Source organism: Astatotilapia calliptera, chromosome 6, assembly GCF_900246225.1.
Source record: "Astatotilapia calliptera chromosome 6, fAstCal1.2, whole genome shotgun sequence".
NCBI classification, from domain to species: Eukaryota; Metazoa; Chordata; class Actinopteri; order Cichliformes; family Cichlidae; genus Astatotilapia; species Astatotilapia calliptera.
This window is the reverse complement of record NC_039307.1, coordinates 15,895,710-15,915,910: the sequence shown is the minus strand read 5'-3', so window position 1 is coordinate 15,915,910 and position 20,201 is coordinate 15,895,710. Positions and strand designations below refer to the sequence as shown.

Sequence of the window (20,201 nt, the reverse complement as noted above, 5' to 3'; positions counted from 1 at the left end):
TTCTTCTTGAGTCATCTCATTCACAAGATTTTGAGAAAACCTGACCTCTGACCTTGAGGTCAAGGTTACTGAGCTTCCAACTTTACCCTGATTTTTAGTAGAAACACCAATCCTACATCTCCTCGTTCTCACATCCACAAACTTTGGTCGCCCACCTGGTTGACCATACCTCATCAGCCTTTTATAGCTGAGGGGTAAAACACAAATACTGAGTCATAGCTCAAGAAGTTGTAACTGTTCAAATAATATTTTATTTTATTAATCAGGCAAATTAGTGGCTGCAAAGTTCCCCCCCCAAGTAAAACGAACTAACAGCCACTACAAATATACAAACACAGCCGATGGTCAAAACTGATTTAATGTCAATGTCCACTTGTGCCATTTATTGATTTTAAATTTCAGCAGTGACTTACATCCAGCAACAGGAAATGGTATGATGCAAGTGCTGCATCATAATAAACATAAGAGAAAGACACAACACTAAACAATGCAAACTTAAAATGCAGATTTTCTTGCGTGACAGCTTGCTGTCATGCAGGTGACTCAAGAGGACAGAAGCAAGTAGAAGAATTTTGGTTGGAATAATGCCACGTGAAAGTTACAGAAAGATTGTTCTAAATTTCCAGTGAGCAAGAATACCAACTAATGTATAAAAGGGGGAGAGCAGTGAAAAGAAGGCTGGGTTGTCATAAGGTCACTTGTCAAATCTAGGATGGGTTTACCAGGAACACAGCTGTCGGGACTATAAACAGTCCATGGATTTTCAATGCAAATGCAATGGAAAAAACACCCATCTGTGATACTGGTAGGATGCAATTAAGAAACCCAACCTTGTTTGATGCTGTAGCCTAACACACAAACAGGCGCACTTTAGAGTAAAATTTGGAGTAAATTTTACCTATAAAAACACGGGGCACTTAAAACCGGCACTGGGGTTACAATAATCTAATGCTCGAGACAGTAGCAAAAACAGCTTGTTCCAACTTTCTTTTGTTTTTTTTGTTTAGTTTTTTTATTTTACCTGGCATGTGACCCTACAGTACTCAACTGAAGACAAATGTCTGCATTTTCCAGATCATAATGACAGTAATTTATGAGAATCCTGTGGATAATAATACTATAATCAGTAGAAAGAGTCCAACTTCATGCAACAACAAGAACAAGAATTGTTTCACAACAAAAAAAAGAAAAAGTATTTAACAGATTAAACGGAAGAAAATTCACAGTTATGTTTCTTCTCACATTCATACGTTAAAGACTGGACATGCATGCAAGATTGGGTCAAAGATCAACACGGAGCAAAAGCTTTTTTTCCTTTGCTTGTGTTCTACAAAATGCTTCTCTATTCATTCACAGCTTGTGCTGTTGCATTAAAGTTAGGGGAGATTTACCATTTGGCTGATGTGAGAAATGTGAGCCTTGTACCCTACCTGGCAGGTCAAATGCATTTCAGAGGTAAAGACAGACTTTGAACCGTATACATAGAAATACATAAAGTGCTTCTGTCAAAATAAACAAACAATAAAAACAGTACAAAACGGTTTTCAAAAAAGAGGTATCAAAACAATGCACTTGGGGGTGTGGAGGAGACTGGTGTCTGCTGGACATCAGAGGATTCCTGCAGGACAGACAAATGAGCTGGGGATTCTTGCTTTAAATAAAAAAGATGTTCGAAGATGAATGGAGGTAAGGAGGGGTAGTCGAGTGGCTTTCAACCAAGGATCAGGCTGGACTTGCCCCCCGGGGGGTTTCGGCGGCCAGATGGTAGTCCTGCACAGGGTTCCTCAGCCTGGGGGGCCTCATCTTGCTGCTCTCGAACTGCTTCAGGCTCAGCAGCGCTGTTTTCTGAGCATCAAAAGACAGTTTACAAAATAAATAAGGAAATGTTCCCTTATGACTTCTACTTGAAAGCACAGTCTGTGTGTCAAGTTTATCGTGTTCACTCTCTAAACAAACTATGAATGCCATTGGATGTGGGTGTTTCCTGTTGTTTTCAGTTTACTCTCCATTTCAACTCAACTGCAGATAACAATAATTTGCTTCTCCTGCCCTGTTTTCAAATGAACACTAAGCTTGAAAGTTAGTTTGCTTTGCACATATTTAGTTTCCCCTGGTAAACTGGTTCTACAGCTCTAAATTCAAGCAGACCATTAAACCTTATGTATAGTTAACTCAGGGAGGCAGACTGGGGGAGTCAGGGGGAATAATAATATTACCATGTCAGTGTTTCTTTTCCTCTCCTTTCTGTGTATGTGTTGTAAGCATTATATTAAAACTGACTTGTATAAATGTGCCAACAGTTTGGGTGCAGGGAGGTTTCGAACTAAAATAACAATGATGTGATCAAGAAACATGCTCTTACCATTTTCACGTACAGAGATATCTCCATCCTAATCAAGATAAGCAGAAAAGAAAGGATGAATGTTTGACAACTTCATAAAGGAACTTTGTACAACTGTTTTGATGGAAAAACGCACATTCACAGCGCAGTTCAACAGCACTAGTTACAACCCAAGTGTCATTTGGTAATTTCTCAAAAGGAAGAAGAGGAAAACATTGATACTTTAAATAGTTTGGACTTAAGCTGTTTCTTGGTGTTTGTTTGGCCTTAAGTTTCACTTCCTTTCTCTGTGCATCTCATGATCTGAGCCTTTGTCTTACTGTGGTGGGCGTGTCCCCCAAGTGACTGGTAGTATGATTTCCTCCTCTCCTCAGGGGGGCCGATGGCTCTCCACACAGCACACCTGTTGGTTTCCCGCCTAGAAGAGGAATGAAATATTGGGAATAACGAGAAAGACAATCCCAATTTAAATAAACACGTATTATATGTGTGTCTGTGTTGAGCTGTTTCAGTCTGGACTGCAGAGCTGGACAGACAGGCAGACACACATATGGGACTATCCCTTATCACTGCCAGCATGTCTCAAGAACTGTGTTTTAATGATCCACCAGTGGAAAATAAAAAGGCATCTCAAAAAAACATCACTGAATAACAACATCTGAGAATTGGTGCATTAAAACTTCTCTGAGGCAATGAGACCCCGGAGATTTAAAAATACCCCAAGCCGAGCCAACTGTCAGACACGCCTGACTGACACAATCCTCCACACTTCGTTCTTCACAGATTTTCTACAAAATCTAATTGAAAAACAAAACAAAACAGCGACACCTAAATCAGAGAGCATTGATCGATGCAACCAGATGCAAATATGTAATAAATGGCCTGATTATAAGCAGATAAATGACACATTTTCAGTTTCCCATGAAATATTTGCAAGTAATAAATGACATTTGTGAGGGCAGGAAATAACAATCTCATGATAGAAGCTATTCAAACAGCTGCGCACTGACTGGACTCCTACATATGACCTTCCAGTTTTAAATTGTGCTCTGGGGAAGTTTGACATTTCTTTAGTTACACTTTCGCACGAAATGTCCGTCTTACAACAACCATTTTCACACTGAGGTTAATTTAGATGCGCAGTCATGTTCTCCTGCGTAGGCCACTTTTACTGTGTAGGCCATTTCCTTTTCGCCTCCAGGGGGTTTCTGGTTCATTCTCAGTACCCTTATTCACAAGCCTAACAGCAACGCATGTGTCTGTCAGTTTCGGTATAAATAACGGCTATTCAGAAATACTGTCTATCAACACATGATTGGGGGTAGAGAAGAAGGCCAAAAAGGCAAATTTACATTTTTATAATTTGTTCTCACGGAAAAAAAGTGGTCCTATTCTCCAAATTGACAACAGCTTAATGTGACATTTCAACTACGTAATATGAACTTCTTAAACTTTTCAGTATTATTATTTTTTGCACATTTATTATATCAGATAAAAGGTACCAGCTTACCGTCATCCCATTTTATAACATATTCTAAAGGACCAACTGACTTTTTTGGCTGAATGAATGCCTGCAAATCCTGCTAACATCACATCTCTCGGTGTCACCGGCACCGATGCTGGTGAGACGGCCATCAGTGCTACTCCGCAGCCACCTAGTAGATACACCTGTGGTATAAATTCGCCTTGTTCTCAAGTTATTGCATTCACAGGATTTTCAGAAAACGTGACCTTATGAGGTCATGATGAACTAAATCACCCTGTGCACCACTTAACTGGATAGTCAGCAGAGCACTTTCTCTAACAGACTGAGCTCTGCTGCCACAAGGACAGATGCTTAAACATTTTACTGCCATTTGTTTTTACTTTCCCCAAATATGTAAAGGATAAAATACAGTGGGGCAAAAAAGTATTTAGTCAGCCACCGATTGTGCAAGTTCCCCCACTTAAAATGATGACAGAGGTCAGTAATTTGCACCAGAGGTACACTTCAACTGTGAGAGACAGAATGTGAAAAAAAAAATCCATGAATTCACATGGTAGGATTTGTAAAGAATTTATTCGTAAATCAGGGTGGAAAATAAGTATTTGGTCACCTCAAACAAGGAAAATCTCTGGCTCTCACAGACCTGTAACGTCTTCTGTAAGAAGCTTTTCTGTCCCCCACTCGTTACCTGTATGAATGGCACCTGTTTGAACTCATCATCTGTATAAAAGACACCTGTCCACAGCCTCAAACAGTCAGACTCCAAACTCCGCCATGGCCAAGACCAAAGAGCTTTCGAAGGACACCAGGAAAAGTATTGTAGACCTGCACCAGACTGGGAAGAGTGAATCTACAATAGGCAAGCAGCTTGGTGTGAAAAAATCAACTGTGGGAGCAATCATCAGAAAATGGAAGACATACAAGACCACTGATAATCTCCCTCCATCTGGGGCTCCACGCAAGATCTCATCCCGTGGGGTCAAAATGATCATGAGAACGGTGAGCAAAGATCCCAGAACCACACGGGGGGACCTGGTGAATGACCTGCAGAGAGCTGGGACCAAAGTAACAAAGGTCACCATCAGTAACACACTACAACGGCAGGGAATCAAATCCCGCAGTGCCAGACGTGTTCCGCTGCTGAAGCCAGTGCATGTCCAGGCCCGTCTGAAGTTTGCCAGAGAGCACATGGATGATACAGCAGAGGATTGGGAGAATGTCATGTGGTCAGATGAAACCAAAGTAGAACTTTTTGGTATAAACTCAACTCGTCATGTTTGGAGGAAGAAGAATACTGAGTTGCATCCCAAGAACACCATACCTACTGTGAAGCATGGGGGTGGAAACATCATGCTATGGGGCTGTTTTTCTGCCAAGGGGACAGGACGACTGATCCGTGTTAAGGACAGAATGAATGGGGCCATGTATCGTGAGATTTTGAGCCAAAACCTCCTTCCATCAGTGAGAACTTTGAAGATGAAACGAGGCTGGGTCTTCCAACATGACAATGATCCAAAACACACCGCCCGGGCAACAAAGGAGAGCCTCCGTAAGAAGCATTTGAAAGTCCTGGAGTGGCCTAGCCAGTCTCCAGACCTCAACCCCATAGAAAATCTGTGGCGGGAGTTGAAAGTCCGTGTTGCTCGGCGACAGCCCCAAAACATCACTGCTCTCGAGAAGATCTGCATGGAGGAATGGGCCAAAATACCAGCTACTGTGTGTGCAAACCTGGGAAAGACCTATAGTAAACGTTTGACCTCTGTTATTGCCAACAAAGGTTATGTTACAAAGTATTGAGTTGTATTTTTGTTATTGACCAAATACTTATTTTCCACCCTGATTTACGAATAAATTCTTTACAAATCCTACCATGTGGATTCATGGATTTTTTTTTTCACATTCTGTCTCTCACAGTTGAAGTGTACCTCTGGTGCAAATTACTGACCTCTGTCATCATTTTAAGTGGGGGAACTTGCACAATCGGTGGCTGACTAAATACTTTTTTGCCCCACTGTATTTGACACACAGAGCTGTTTGTCTTTGTACATCATGAAGTCATGAGTGAGTACTCTAGCGTTTGGGGGTTTAGGTCTGTGCCAATAAGAACATCTGGCTCGTACACGCATTACTGTGTGTGTACAGCAGATGCAAAATAATACACTGACGCAAGCACTGCTATTAAAAAATAATTTTAAGCATTTTCATTTTTAAGTACTTGTACTATATCCTACGCATAATCTACAGGGTAATACTGCACATTTTATTTCAAATTACACTTCCACCTGTAATTTCCATAGTTTGAAGAGTAACTTCTGTGTTAAAATTACATTTACTGCTCACTTTTTATTTTTAGCTACACTTTACTGGTATTGTTTAGGTCCCATATTTTGCTTTCAGAACTTTCTTAATTCTTTCTGTCAGAGATTCAACAAGGTGCTGGAAACTCAGAGACGTTGATCCATACTGATGATATGTAGTTGCTGCAGATTTGACAGAAATCCATTATGGAAATCTTCCGGTTCAGCACAATGCAAAGACGCTCAGGTGAATGATCAGGCAATTTGAGTACAGTGAGCACATTGTTCAAGAAACGAACATGAGATGGTTTGAGCTTTGTGGCATGGTATACTATCCAACAGGAAGCAGCTATAAGAAGATTAGTACATTGTGGTCATGAAAACTTGGAGCATTGTCTGCAAAACTATTCAGGTAGGCTGTTGCATTCAGACACTGTTCAACTGTAGGGTTGTAGTGATTCATCGACACAGTTCATGACGCTGACTTGAAAAATTGTCAATATGCAATTTTGATGTTGATGCATCATATTCTAAAACCAAATAAATATGTTTTTATATCTGCAATACACTACAGGAAGATATGGGGGCACTATCTCTCTCATGGTCTGCTAAGACTGAGCTTAATACTAACAAAGTAGGAACTCCAGCAACACTTGAGGGAAGATGAACAACTTTAATAATTGACCAACGCGTTTCGGCTTGTGACCCTGATGAAGGCCCCAAGCCGAAACGCGTTGGTCAATTATTAAAGTTGTTCATCTTCCCTCAAGTGTTGCTGGAGTTCCTACTTTGTGAATTCTTTCATCCTCTCCATGCACCTTGGAAGCAGGTGAAGTTGTGCCAGAAAATTTTTTTTTTGCTTAATACTAACAAAGAAAAATGCAGCGAAAACAACGGTGAACCAAAGAGAGGAAATCCCAAATAGTTGTTTCCGTTTACCTGGATCTAGCGTTTTCAATGAGAGACAAGTGGAATAATGGAAGAAGATCAAGACAGAGACTTCTGTGTGGGTGAAATTTCACAAAAGACAACTTTTCCTCCACAGCAGCACCACTGCAATGTGCGGACATTTAAAATGTCCACACACTGGTGTCACGACACGGCATTTAATCTGTTATTAGACTCAACTGACTTCTCTCAAAATGTAAAAGCACCCACCCACCACTTTAATCACACTCTAGATCTTGTTTTAACATATGGCATAGAAACTGACATTTAATAGTGCTTCCTGAAAACCATCTCCCGTCTGATCATTTCCTAATAACATTTAAATTTACAATAATAGATTACACAGCAGTGGGGAGTAGATTTAAAGTTAAAGAATATAATCCACCCACTGTTGTAATCTTCAATGCCCTGTACCAACACAGAGCAGAGAAGCTACCTGAACGCTACTAACAGGGGTCGATTATCTTGTTAATAACTTTGCCTCCTCACTACCTATGACTCTGGCTACTGTAGCTCCTGTGAAAAATAAGGCCTCAAATCAGAAGTACTTGACTCCCTGGTGTAACTCTAAAACGCGCACCTTAATGCAGGTAACTGGTAAGCTGGAGAGGAAAAGGTGTTATACAAATTTAGAAGGTCATCATTTAGCTCGGAAGAATAGTTTGCTGCTTTTTGAAAAAGCCCTCTGTAAAGTTAGAACATCTTCACTGATTTAAGAAAATAAGAACAACCCTACTTCTTCACAAAAAATTTAACCATTAGAGAAAAAATGACTCATAATCAACTCATATATGTAACATTATCCACAGCTACTTTCATACCATTGATATTTAGAGTCTTTTTCTAATTACTTCCTCCAAACCATCAACATGTCTTTTAGACCCCATTCCTACAAAACTGCTCAAAGAAGTCCTGCCATTAATTAATGCTTCAATCCTAAATATGATCAACCCATCTCTAATAATGGGCTACCACAGGACTTCAAGCTGGCAGTAGATAAACCGTCTCTTGACCCTGCTGTCTTAGCTAATTATAAGCCAATCTACAACCTTCCTTTCATCTCAAAAATTCTTGAAAGAGTAGTAGTCAGATCATCTGCAGAGGAATGGCTTATTTGAAGAGTTTCAATTGGGTTTCAGAGCTCATCACAGCACAGAAACAGCTTTAGTGAAGGTTACAAATGATCTTTTTGTGGCCTCTGACGGTGGACTCGTCTCTTGTCCCGCTAGACCTCGGTGCAGCGTTTGATACTGTTGACCATAATATTCTATTAGAGCGAGCAGAGCACGCTGTGTGTATTACAGGTACTGCGCTGCAGTAGTTTGTATCATATCTATTTAAAAGACTCCAATTTGTTCATGTAAATGGAGAGTCATCTACACAAACCTAGGTTAATTATGAAGATCCACAAGGTTCAGTGCTAGGACCAATTCTGTTTATATTATACATGTTTCACTTAGGCAGTATCATCATAAGACATAGCATATATTTTCACTGCTATGCAGATGACACCCAGCTTTATCTGTCCATGAAGCCAGATAACACACACCAATTAGTTAAAATGCAGGAATCTCTTAAAGCCATAAAGACCTGGATGGCCTCTAACTTTCTGCTTCTTAATTCAGATAAAACTGAGGTTATTGTACTTGGCCCTAAAATTCCTAGAAATATGGTATCTAACCAGATACTTACCCTGGATAGCATTACCTTGGCCTCCAGTAACACTGTCATTTTTAGAATGTCATTCATTTTTCCCCAGGATATGTCATTCAAAACAAATATTAAACAAATATGTAGGACTGTTTTCTTCCATTTGCACAACATCTCTAAAATTAGAAATATCTTGTCTCAGAGTGACGCTGAAAAACTAGTTCATGTATTTAATACTTCCAGGCTGGACTACTGTACTTCATTATTACCAGGATGTCCTAAAAATTCCCTGAAAAGCCTTCAGTTAATCCAAAATGCTGCAGCAAGAGTACTGACAGGGACTAGGTAATTTCTAGAATCAATTCGTTTCCGATTCAGAAGGTCCCGAATTGATTCGATCCACGATTCGATTCGATGAACATTACCTGATGCTGCTGAAGTGAAGCAGAGCAAAGTTACAGAGGTTTTATTACATGCACAGCTAAGCATTTTGCATAATTTTAAAAAGTTTAAATTTGTTCAGTAGCCTATTTAACTGCAGAAATGAAGCTTTCTTTTCAGAAGTAAGTAAAAGGAAAAAAAACAGCGGCCGACAGCACTGTAAACAACGTTAGACTGGTGGGTAATAAGCAAGCAAATAATGGAGAAAACTGAGATTTTTAGATGGGACACTGTTCTTGAAGTACACTAAAAGAGACAGAGAGCTGTGCCTGAAGTGAGATTTTATCGTGCTGGAAGCGAAACAGCAAAAGTAAGAAAGGGAAAACAAGATATGTGAAGCGAAATGTGAAGCGTAGTTTGGATCTTCTTTTGCTGCTGGTTCGGTCAATATTGTTTGGAGAGAGATAAAAACCTCCAGCTTCAGAATCTAGTGCAAAAAAGGGCGTAAACACAAAGCGCGGACCCGCCGAAACATCAGAATCAGTGAGCTGTCGGCTTTCAGCCCGACTGTGTCAATGTCGTCGGGTGAGAAAGGCGACATCTCACTGATTCTGATCCGTCGGCGGGTCCGTGCTTTGTGTTTACATCTTAGTGCAGAATCTGTGTACCTGCTATCATTTACTATTTTAGCTGTTTGGTGGTTGTTGAAATTTTGTGAGGTTTAACCTGAGATTCTGGCGTTTTGGGCAACATAAATTTAGATTTAAAAATTGATTCAGGATTTTAATGAATCGATATCACGTTATCCAAGCCAGAATCGATTTTAATCGATAAATCAATCACCAAAACCCACCCCTAGTTTGGATTTGGGACACAATATATGAGGCGACTGTTTTTGTGATTTGGCGCTGTATAAATGAAATTGAATTGCATTGAATTAATTGATTAATCAAAAATAAAATCATTTGCAGATTAGCCGACTGCCAAAATAATCTTTTGTTTGCCGCCCTACTCAATTGGTACTAAGACACTAAAGTGTACATTCCACCACCAGGGTAAACCACTGACACAAGTCATTATTTATCCAATTAAACTAGCCTGGATGGCTAAATACACTGATTTGCTATTATGTGATTGCCCAATTAGATATTTGTGTTAATGCACAGTCCAACAGGTGTACCTAATAAAGTGATCATGAGTTCTGAACATAGTGAGCACAAAAATGTGTTTTATTCAGATAGAGTGCCTGTTGCTTTATTTCCAGACAGTCTAGACTTGGCAGCATTCATGACGCCACAGGATTACAATAAATCCACTTCTGAGAAAGAACAAGGAAGCGTTTATGATAATTAGTTTATGTGAATATGTACTTTGAGCTTATAAAAGCATGCAATGGAGACCGTGACATAAAACAACTGAAAATTTGACATTTGGTCAATGAAAAATAAACAGATAAATTTATTCCTATTCATGCTATTCCTATAGTCTTGGTATTTTATGGAGTTGTTATATCATAGTAGTAACATTACTTGTTACCTAAAATAAAAATTTGTTAGGTAATTTGTTACAGTACTCACTGTAGCACTTTTGCTTTACTCCATAATATTTTCTGAATTGCATTTTCACATAATTACAAGCCCAAACAAGGGCACAAATTACTACTCTAATGAAGAGATACACAAGCTGTTTCTTTAAGATTTAACACAAAGACAACAGCAAAGTTAAACACCAGCCCAGAGAGTACTTCGCAGCGGTGGCCAGTCAACTGTAGAAACAGCCACAGGTACGAACTAAGGCTTGAATGCTATAAAGGAGAAATATAAGTAATGCAGATATCTCCACGTCTAAAAAGCTGTAAACTACTCTACCATTTTCCTTCTCCAAGCACACCAACTGGAATCAGCTGACTGTGCGGAAGTATGTGAAAAACAATTCCATGTTTGATTTTTTTTCCTTTTTAAATCAGTCATTGTGGAAATAATTGAAAAAAAAAACATGCTTGGCATTCATTTATTAACCTTTTGATTTGTAAATATAATGTGATTACTGAATTCAGTAAAATAACGTTACATTACTGTGTTAAACAGAAATGTAATGTGATCCCATACCACCCCACGTGTCTCTGTAAACACATAAATCTCTTACTCTCTCTCTTGTCTTTGACAAACATGCTGTGGCAGTTGCAGATCAGGTTAGGTAAGTAAGCAGAAAAAAAGAAACCTGCTCAGTGACTGTGAGTAAATCACTTCTTGAAAGGAGAAGGAAAGAAATATACTTGAGCCTGCTAATTCGAAGAAGACCTTACTCTGCTTAATCAAAGTTCAAAACAACTCAGGACAAGTGTCCCACTTCTCAAAACACCAAAACACAGAGAAGTAAAAGAAGGAACTGAAAGCTGGGACTTGAGTGAATTATATCCAGCTTAAACTTTCAGAACAAAGAGAGGACTATTACTTTCAACCACTCAATATGAGAAGTAAAAAAGGAGGAAGGAACTGTGTGGAAGCTTTTCTTGCATTTGGTATGAAATCATACAGGACTTTAAAGATCCTGTAGGTACTATAGTATTACTCAAATCTTTATTGTGTGGCTCAGAAGATGAAAAGATTGTTAATACTAAACTACTCTCTATTGTTAAGTAAATTCCCCCATATATTAATAGACCCTTGAACACTTCCTGATGTAGGCTTCCTGATGTCAGCTACTTTCTTGGTGAAGTGTATTTTACACTGATGTCATCACATGGTTATTCATGTCTCTGGACTTTCCACCAACACACCATTGTATGTGATACTTCCTACCACTTTTTTTACAGGCCTATCACAACAGTGTCTATCTTAAGTTGCCAAAAGGTATCCAGAGGCCAATTCCCCAAATGATAGAAGGATAAATTTACTAATGACAATTTATAATATATTTCTAACATCATACATTAAAAACTGTTTCACTAGAGACCCTGAGATCTTCAAATTTACAGTAGACATTCAGTACTGAAGAGCCATTTTTGTAGCTGTATGCGTAATAGACCTATTTTGTAAGATGTACTTTTAAAATTATGTTGATGTTTAAATAATTTATTTTCTTTTTAGGTGTGTCTCATGCTCATTTGGGGAAAATGCTCTGGAACAAGAGAAGCAAATAAAAATTGCAATACCTAGCATCATATTTACCTCATGTCTAGTTTCATTTCCTTTTTTCTGTGTTTTTTTTGTTGTTGTGCATCAATCTACATTTAGGAAAGTACACTTAAGGCCAAAAGTCTACATACCATTGTCATGTGCATGAATGTCATGGTAAGTTTGGTTTTCTATCATTTCGTTGAACTTCTTTTTTTCAGGATGGAATCATTGTACAGCATACATCTTTAATGATTTATAAAAATACAAGAATTGGGTGCACAAGTTTTCATTTGTTTTGGACTTTCTCTAATCCATTTAGAATGGCCTACCCAAAGCCCCGACCAACCCTTTTTAACTCTACTGACGATTTGTGAATTATGCCTAAAAGCCAAGTCTGTGCCAGGAAACCAACCAATTTAAATGAACTCTATGAGCCAAAACAAGCGGTCAAAGATCCAGCCAGAATTATGCCAGAAGCTTGTTAATAACTACTAAAAGCATCTGGTTGAGGTCGAGGTTTCTTGCTAAGTGCCATTTAACCAAATATTAGTGGGTATATGTATACTTTGACCATGTGTGGATTAGAAAAAAAATCATAAACAAATTCAAAGTTGTGCACCCCATTTTTGTTTTTTAAAATCATTAAAGATCTATGCTGTACAATCATTCTACCACAATAATATTTCAAAGAAATCATTAAAAGACCAAACTTACCATCACATTCATACCCACAACTGTATATATTCAGCACTGCAACAATAAGACTTATTAAACCATGGTGTTCCAGAGGTTTCTACAATGAGACAATGACTATTTATTTTCAGATGATGCAGATGATACCCGGATGTATATATCCATGAGGCTAAATGACACAAATCAATTACACTCAACAAAAATATAAACGCAACACCTTTGTTACTGCTCCCATTCCCCATGGGATGGACGTAGAGACCTAAAATTCATTCCAGATACACAATATAACCATCCCTCCCAAACAGTGGTCACAAATCAGTCCAAATGTGTGGTAGTGGGCACATCTGCTATATTGAGATAATCCATCCCACCTCACAGGTGTGCCACATCAGGATGCTGATCTGACATCATGAGTAGTGCACAGGTGTACCTCAGACTGCCCACAACAAAAGGCCACCCTGGAATGTGCAGTTTTGTCTCACAGCAAAATGCCACAGATGCCACAAGCAATGAGGGAGCGTGCAATTGGCATGCTGACAGCAGGAATGTCAACCAGATCTGTAGCCCGTGCATTGAATGTTCATTTCTCAACCATAAGCCGTCTCCACAGGCGTTTCAGAGAATATGGCAGCACATCCAACCGGCCTCACAACCGCAGACCTCGTGTAACCACACCAGCCCAGGACCTCCACATCCAGCAGGTTCACCTCCAAGATCGTCTGAGACCAGCCACCCAGACAGCTGCTGGAACAATTGGTTTGCACAACCAAACAATTTCTGCACAAACTGTCAGAAACCGTCTCAGGGACGCTCAACTGCATGCCCGTCGTCCTCATCGGGGTCTTGACCTGACTCCAGCTCGTCGCCGTAACAGACTTGTGTGGGCAAATGCTCACATCTGATGGCGTCTGGCACGTTGGAGAGGTGTGCGCTTCACGGATGAATCATGGTTCACATTGTTCAGGGCAGATGGCAGCTGAGAATGTCCCAGTTCTTGCATGGCCAGCATACTCACCGGACATGTCACCCATTGAGCATGTTCGGGATGTGCTTGACCGGCGTATACGACAGCGTGTACCAGTTCCCACGAATATCCAACAACCTCGCACAGCCATTGAAGTGGAGTGGACCAACATTCCACAGGCCACAATTGACAATCTGATAGACTCCATGCGACGATGTGTTGCACTGCATGAGGCAAATGGTGGTCACACCAGATACTGACCGGTTCTGGGTCCCCAGACCCCCAATAGCGCAAAAAACTGCACATTCCAGGGTGGCCTTTTGTTGTGGGCAGTCTGAGGTACACCTGTGCACTACTCATGATGTCAGATCAGCATCCTGATGTGGCACACCTGTGAGGTGGGATGGATTATCTCAATATAGCAGATGTGCCCACTACCACACATTTGGACTGATTTGTGACCACTGTTTGGGAGGGATGGTTATATTGTGTATCTGGAATGAATTTTAGGTCTCTACGTCCATCCCATGGGGAATGGGAGCAGTAACAAAGGTGTTGCGTTTATATTTTTGTTGAGTGTAGTTAAGCTATAGGTATGTCTTAAAAAAATAAAGGTCTGGATTGCTTCTTATTTCCTACCTCTCAATTCAGACATTTGAAGTTATTGTACTCCATCTTAACAATCTTCGGCACATGTTGTCTAACCAGATACTTACTCTTTAGCCTGTAGTCATTTTTGATCAGAATATGTCCTTCAACACGCACATTAAACAAATATGTAGCACTTACTTCATTCAGCTTGCGAAAAAAAAGTCTGAAATGTGATGCTGAAAAGCTAGTTTGTACATTTAACACTTCTAGGCTGGACTTTTGTAAATCCTTACTAACAGTCTGCTCTAAACGCTCCCTGAAAAGCCTTCAGTTTCTCCAGAATGGTGCAGTGTTCTGACAGAAACTATAAAAATAAACCACTGCTATTTTCCCATGGTTTTATGTTCTAACAGAGCACTTCACTCTCAGAATGCAGGCTTACTTAAAGTTTGTAGTTTTTTTAAAAGTAGAATCGGGGCAACAACCTTCAACCTAACAGGTCAATCTACTATGGAACCAGCTCCCAGTTTGGATTTGGGACCCTCTCTACTTTTTGATTAGGCTTAAAACATTCCTTTCTGGGTCAAGTTACCCTGAATCATTCTTTAGTTATGCTGTAATAGCCTTAGGTTACTAAGGGGGTTCCTGTGATCTACTGAGTATTTCTTCTTCACTCATTGCTTTTCATTCCCTGTTCGTTTATACACCACTCCTGCATTTAATATACTGTAGTTTGGGTTTGTTTGTTTGTTTGTTTTTTTGTCTAATATTACAGGGTCTTCATCCTACAATAAAAAATTACTGCTATTGTGAATTGGCGCTATAAAAATAATTAATTAAATTAAAAAGGCCATTCTGAACATTTTCATTTTAAACAATAAACCCTGTGCTTTAACAAGGAATTGAAGCAGTCAAAACTACACAAATATTCAAGATTTCTGCAAACTTGTTGCTTACGAGACAAACACTTTTGGTCCAATATATAATCACGATCTTTTGGGAAGCTAACCTGCTGTGTGAACTATCATGACTGGAAACAGATTCTGGATACATTTTCTAAATAAGATGGCTATGGCAAATTGAGCTGTAGGTTTTTTGACAAAAGCAACATATGTGCAGATGTGATGCAGATATTACCTGGTGGGTTGTTCCTTCGATTAGCATAAGGGTCTTCTGGCTCGGCAAAAACGCTAGACGCCATCTTGTTTTTCCGGACAGGCGGCTTCTCCTCATCTGCACCAAGCGAAATGTTGGAGCCACCACCAGGAGGGCGCAAAACCCTGGAAAGAGAGAGACTCTTCTGTTTCTTCTCACTTTTCTACCAATATTTATATGTATTTATTAAATGTTATGCCTTAGAATTAATGCTTCGCTTATACTCATATCAATAAAATTCAGTGAATTGTGTTTTGGCTCGTACAACAATGAGCATCCCAGTGGGGGGAGTGTGTAAGAGTCACGACTACAGTTTTTTATAATCAACTAAAACAAAACTGAAAACTAACATATTAGGTTCATTCCAAGAACGGAACATGGATCCCTTGGGCAATGAGCAGGAAGGTCAGCCAAAAATAATAATCTGCCATATGAAAAATGCGGATCTCCCTGCTGTGGGGACACTGACAATGACGAAACAAATAAACGAATAAAAAGAAAACAAAATCACTAAACCGAAATGAGCAAGCTCCATTGTGAAACTAACTGAAACTAAAAATTCTTAATGAAACATAAAGTAAAAGTGAAAACAAAACTAGATTAACCCAGTAATGAATCAGACAGATTTATTATACTAAGCGATGGGTTTCTGTACATCTGCCAGATTTTAAGTGGTAGAGAAAGAAATGTAAATTACTAAATGGCTAAAATTTTCTTTACACCACATAACCTCACAACTCAGTTGCTGTTTAGAATATCATACACCGAGACAGACTTGAGAGATATATCTATCAAATAAATATAACACCTGAAACCTCAGATCTATAGATGTGATATCATGGTATATGAAGAGTTTAATTCATAAATACAACCATGTTCAGTATATAATTGGTGCAAACCCCCCCCCCAGTCTATTATGGGATTCTATTAAAGAACTCTGGGTAATGGGCAGTGGAAAATCTGCAATATATAAAGTTATTGCACTAAAGGTATAATCTACATTTATCTGAAAGTAAGAACAGTATTGATAAAAATAAACAAGCAAAACTGGAAAAATATAGTTTTAGAAAATAACAGGAGCCGTTTCAAATCAATAATGTATGGCATGTATGGTGCACTAAAACAATTAAATATGATAATGACAATAATTATTACTAACCTGTGATTTATGTGATACATTATACTAGTTATGCTTAAAAATGGAGTAGGCTATTTAACAGTGTTAAATATGTGGATTGTACTTTATGCACAGGTGTGGCATATGCGTGTTTATGGTTTGTGTATAAATGACAGGTGTCAGAATACCTTGATTCTTCAAATATTGTGAAAGTAAATATTTTTTAATCCTCATATCTCCTACTGCATTTTGTATTACCTAACTTATAACAGCTGCGAAACTATATTAATACAATGTATTATGAGCACCTTTTAGCACCAAATTAATTCCAGCTGATGTGCCTTATACAGATGTGCCTTATACATGGGTAATTGAGACTATATAATTGAGGAAACTTAAATTTTCTATGCTGTACATGCAGCAGATTTTAACAATGTTATTTTGGTATACGTTTCCAAAAACACTAAAGATAACAACAGTTTGTGTTTTTACAGCGTGATGATGATTAAAATATGCTTTCGTCCAAGTGCACTGTAATTATGGTGCTACTGAATTTGCTACAATAACCATATAACTTTCTGAAAACTCATTCGTTTAAATAGTGCTCATTTATTTTTTTATATTGGTCTTAAATCAGATGTTCATTGCATCTAATAAACGAATACAATACACGTGGAATTCAGTGTATGGTCTATATAATGTCAGGTGTGGCCAGCAGTAACATGGCCCTCGCCTCAATCAGACCATATGCAAGACAGACTAAAGCATGTCTTACTGCACCTCCGATAATAATCTCGCTTCCCTGATCAGAAATCTGCGGGAACCCCACCCAGCTGAATGAATATATATTTACTCCCCTACGTTTTCCAAACAATAACCACAAAATACTCAAGCAGGAAATGCAGTACAAACACACGAAGGCATAAAAGGCCTCGGAACCACGATTAGTCTGCATCAGCTCGCTAAGCATCCTCTCTCCACAAAAGGCAGCGGTACAGACGTGTTGTCTTGCTAACTAACGCTCACGTTCGAATGCTATATCCGGATGGGCAAAATGGGAAGGCGTGGTAGCAAGCTTTATAATTGTATCGTCGACGGCTTTACTTTCAAACTATGTCTAGGCGCCTTAGTAACAATTACAGGCAGGGGCAACAACAAAACGGTCGTCTATTTTTCTCCGTTAGCCTGTGTTTCGCGTTGGGGTAAAGTCAGAGGATGCTGGACTTGTTGGCTTCATGGTGGATGGCTAACGGATACACAGAGGTCTGAAAGACGCCTTTTACCTGGAACTGCTTTTAGCACCGGGCTCCATCCCTTGAAATGTCGTAGTAGTCGTCATTTTTGCACAAGATGTCGTACAGTATGTTAAGCCTATCAGTATGCAACCAAACTACACTCTCATAAGCAGTATTTCACCACCTCATCACTATCCACCCTAGCTGGTGGCTCCCAGTCAACCTGCTTCCAGTCTGAGAGGACCAGTGTAGAACTAAACGACGAAAGAGATCTCACTTCCGGCTGTTGTTTCAAAATAAAATAAGACAACTGTGGGGAAAAAAGGGGCTGCGATTCTGTGGTTCAATTAGCTCACGTGAAACTGTATGTTAGTGTGCTTAGGGATATAAATTTTGCAGCTGAGGAGTTGCCCTTTGCTATCTAACCATTAACAAAAATGACACCTTGAATTTAAGTGTGAAGCCAATTTTCATATTTCCGGTTTTCTCTGATTAGAGCTGGACCGTATGTATATTTTGAATTTGTGGATTAGAGAAAATCCAAATCCAAAATATCTTCAAATTTGTGGCACACCTGTGAGGTGGGATGGATTATCTCAATATGGCAGATGTGCCCACTACCACACATTTGGACTGATTTGTGACCACTGTTTGGGAGGGATGGTTATATTGTGTATCTGGAATGAATTTTAGGTCTCTTCAAATACATCTTAAAGTCATTTAAGATGTATGCTGTAAAATATTTCCACCATGGACAAAGAGCAGTACAAAGAAGCCCGAGGATGCGTTAACAGCATGCTGACTGTTCACTTATACATAATTTCTTCTGGGATTAATAAGTATTCTGATTCTGATTCTAAAAGCCCCAAACTACCATGATCATGCTCATGGTGAGTGTATGTAAACTTTTCACTACAAGTGCACTTCTCCAAATTTTAAGGGATGTATAACAAAATGTCCCTAAATGAGGAAATGAAGCATGACAGGAGGTGACACACAATAAGATAAATTCAAATTCAACACCATACGAAAAACATCTCATACAAAAGATGGATATTAAACTTACTCAGAGCTATTGAAGTGTGAGTCACTCTATCTCCCTAAACAGGACCCAGTAACCATTACAGTGGCAGACATCCTAGCACTGTACAGCACTAGGCCCTGACATGATTCACACCTACTCCCTAAAGAAGTTAACTGCATTTCATGAGCATCTTGCAGCATAAATGAACCAGCTGTTAATGGATGAAACACCCAGAATGATTAACTGAAGGCCAGACATTCCTGAAGCCCAAGGATCCCAGAAGGGATTGGCCCCATCCATCTACCAACCAGTAACCTGCTTCAGCAAAAAATGGAAGTTCCTGTCAGGCATCATAGGAGCTAAGATTAAGGTTCAAGGTTCATTATTTGCCATATGTGCATAAATCAGCAGTCAAGGCACATTGGAATTCTTTTGCTCTCTCAGTCATACTAAGCATGCTTGAAAAAAATAGGCAAAAATAAATTCAATTCAATTCAATTTTATTTATATAGCGCCAAATCACAACATAAGTCGCCTCAAGGCGCTTCATAGATACAGAGAAAAACCCAACAATCATATGACCCCCTATGAGCAAGCACTTTGGCAACAGTGGGAAGGAAAAACTCCCTTTTAACAGGAAGAAACCTCCGGCAGAACCAGGCTCAGGGAGGGGTGGCCATCTGCTGCGACCGGTTGGGGTGAGAGAAGGAAGACAGGATAAAAGACATGCTGTGGAAGAGAGACAGAGATTAATAACAGACATGATTCAATGCAGAGAGGTCTGTTAACACATAGTGAGTCAGAAAGGTGACTGGAAAGGAAAAACTCAATGCATCATGGGAATCCCCCGGCAGCCTATGTCTATTGCAGCATAACTAAGGGAGGATTCAGGGTCACCTGGTCCAGCCCTAACTATATGCTTTAGCAAAAAGGAAAGTTTTAAGCCTAATCTTAAAAGTAGAGATAGTGTCTGTCTCCCGAATCCAAACTGGAAGCTGGTTCCACAGAAGAGGGGCCTGAAAACTGAAGGCTCTCCCTCCCATTCTACTTTTAAATACTCTAGGAACAACAAGTAGGCCTGCAGAGCGAGAGCGAAGTGCTCTAATAGGGTGATATGGTACTACAAGGTCATTAAGATAAGATGGGGCCTGATTATTTAAGACCTTGTATGTGAGGAGCAGGATTTTGAATTCAATTCTG

General features: G+C 39.4%; 1 protein-coding gene across 1 annotated transcript; it reads right to left on the bottom strand.

The window, feature by feature from the left end:
• Positions 1 to 340: 340 nt before the first annotated feature.
• Positions 341 to 18,246, bottom strand: jpt1a (Jupiter microtubule associated homolog 1a). The gene is made up of 5 exons (XM_026170561.1): positions 18,026 to 18,246; positions 15,608 to 15,750; positions 2,662 to 2,759; positions 2,363 to 2,390; positions 341 to 1,845 (listed from the first exon to the last, which is right to left on the bottom strand). The coding sequence occupies exons 1-5, from the start codon at positions 18,079 to 18,081 to the stop codon at positions 1,712 to 1,714; spliced, it is 459 nt and encodes a 152-aa protein (XP_026026346.1). The 5' UTR covers positions 18,082 to 18,246; the 3' UTR covers positions 341 to 1,711.
• Positions 18,247 to 20,201: the final 1,955 nt, after the last annotated feature.

What these genes read in the sequence shown, in the direction of transcription:
- jpt1a (XM_026170561.1), bottom strand. Translation starts at nt 18,081, where the DNA reads ATGACGACTACTACGACATTTCAAGGGATGGAGCCCGGTGCTAAAAGC. An exon ending in GGTGCTAAAAGCAGTTCCAG is followed by an intron (nt 15,751 to 18,025) that starts GTAAAAGGCGTC and finishes CTCTCTTTCCAG; the next exon opens with GGTTTTGCGCCCTCCTGGTG. An exon ending in TGGGGGACACGCCCACCACA is followed by an intron (nt 2,391 to 2,661) that starts GTAAGACAAAGG and finishes TATCTTGATTAG; the next exon opens with GATGGAGATATCTCTGTACG.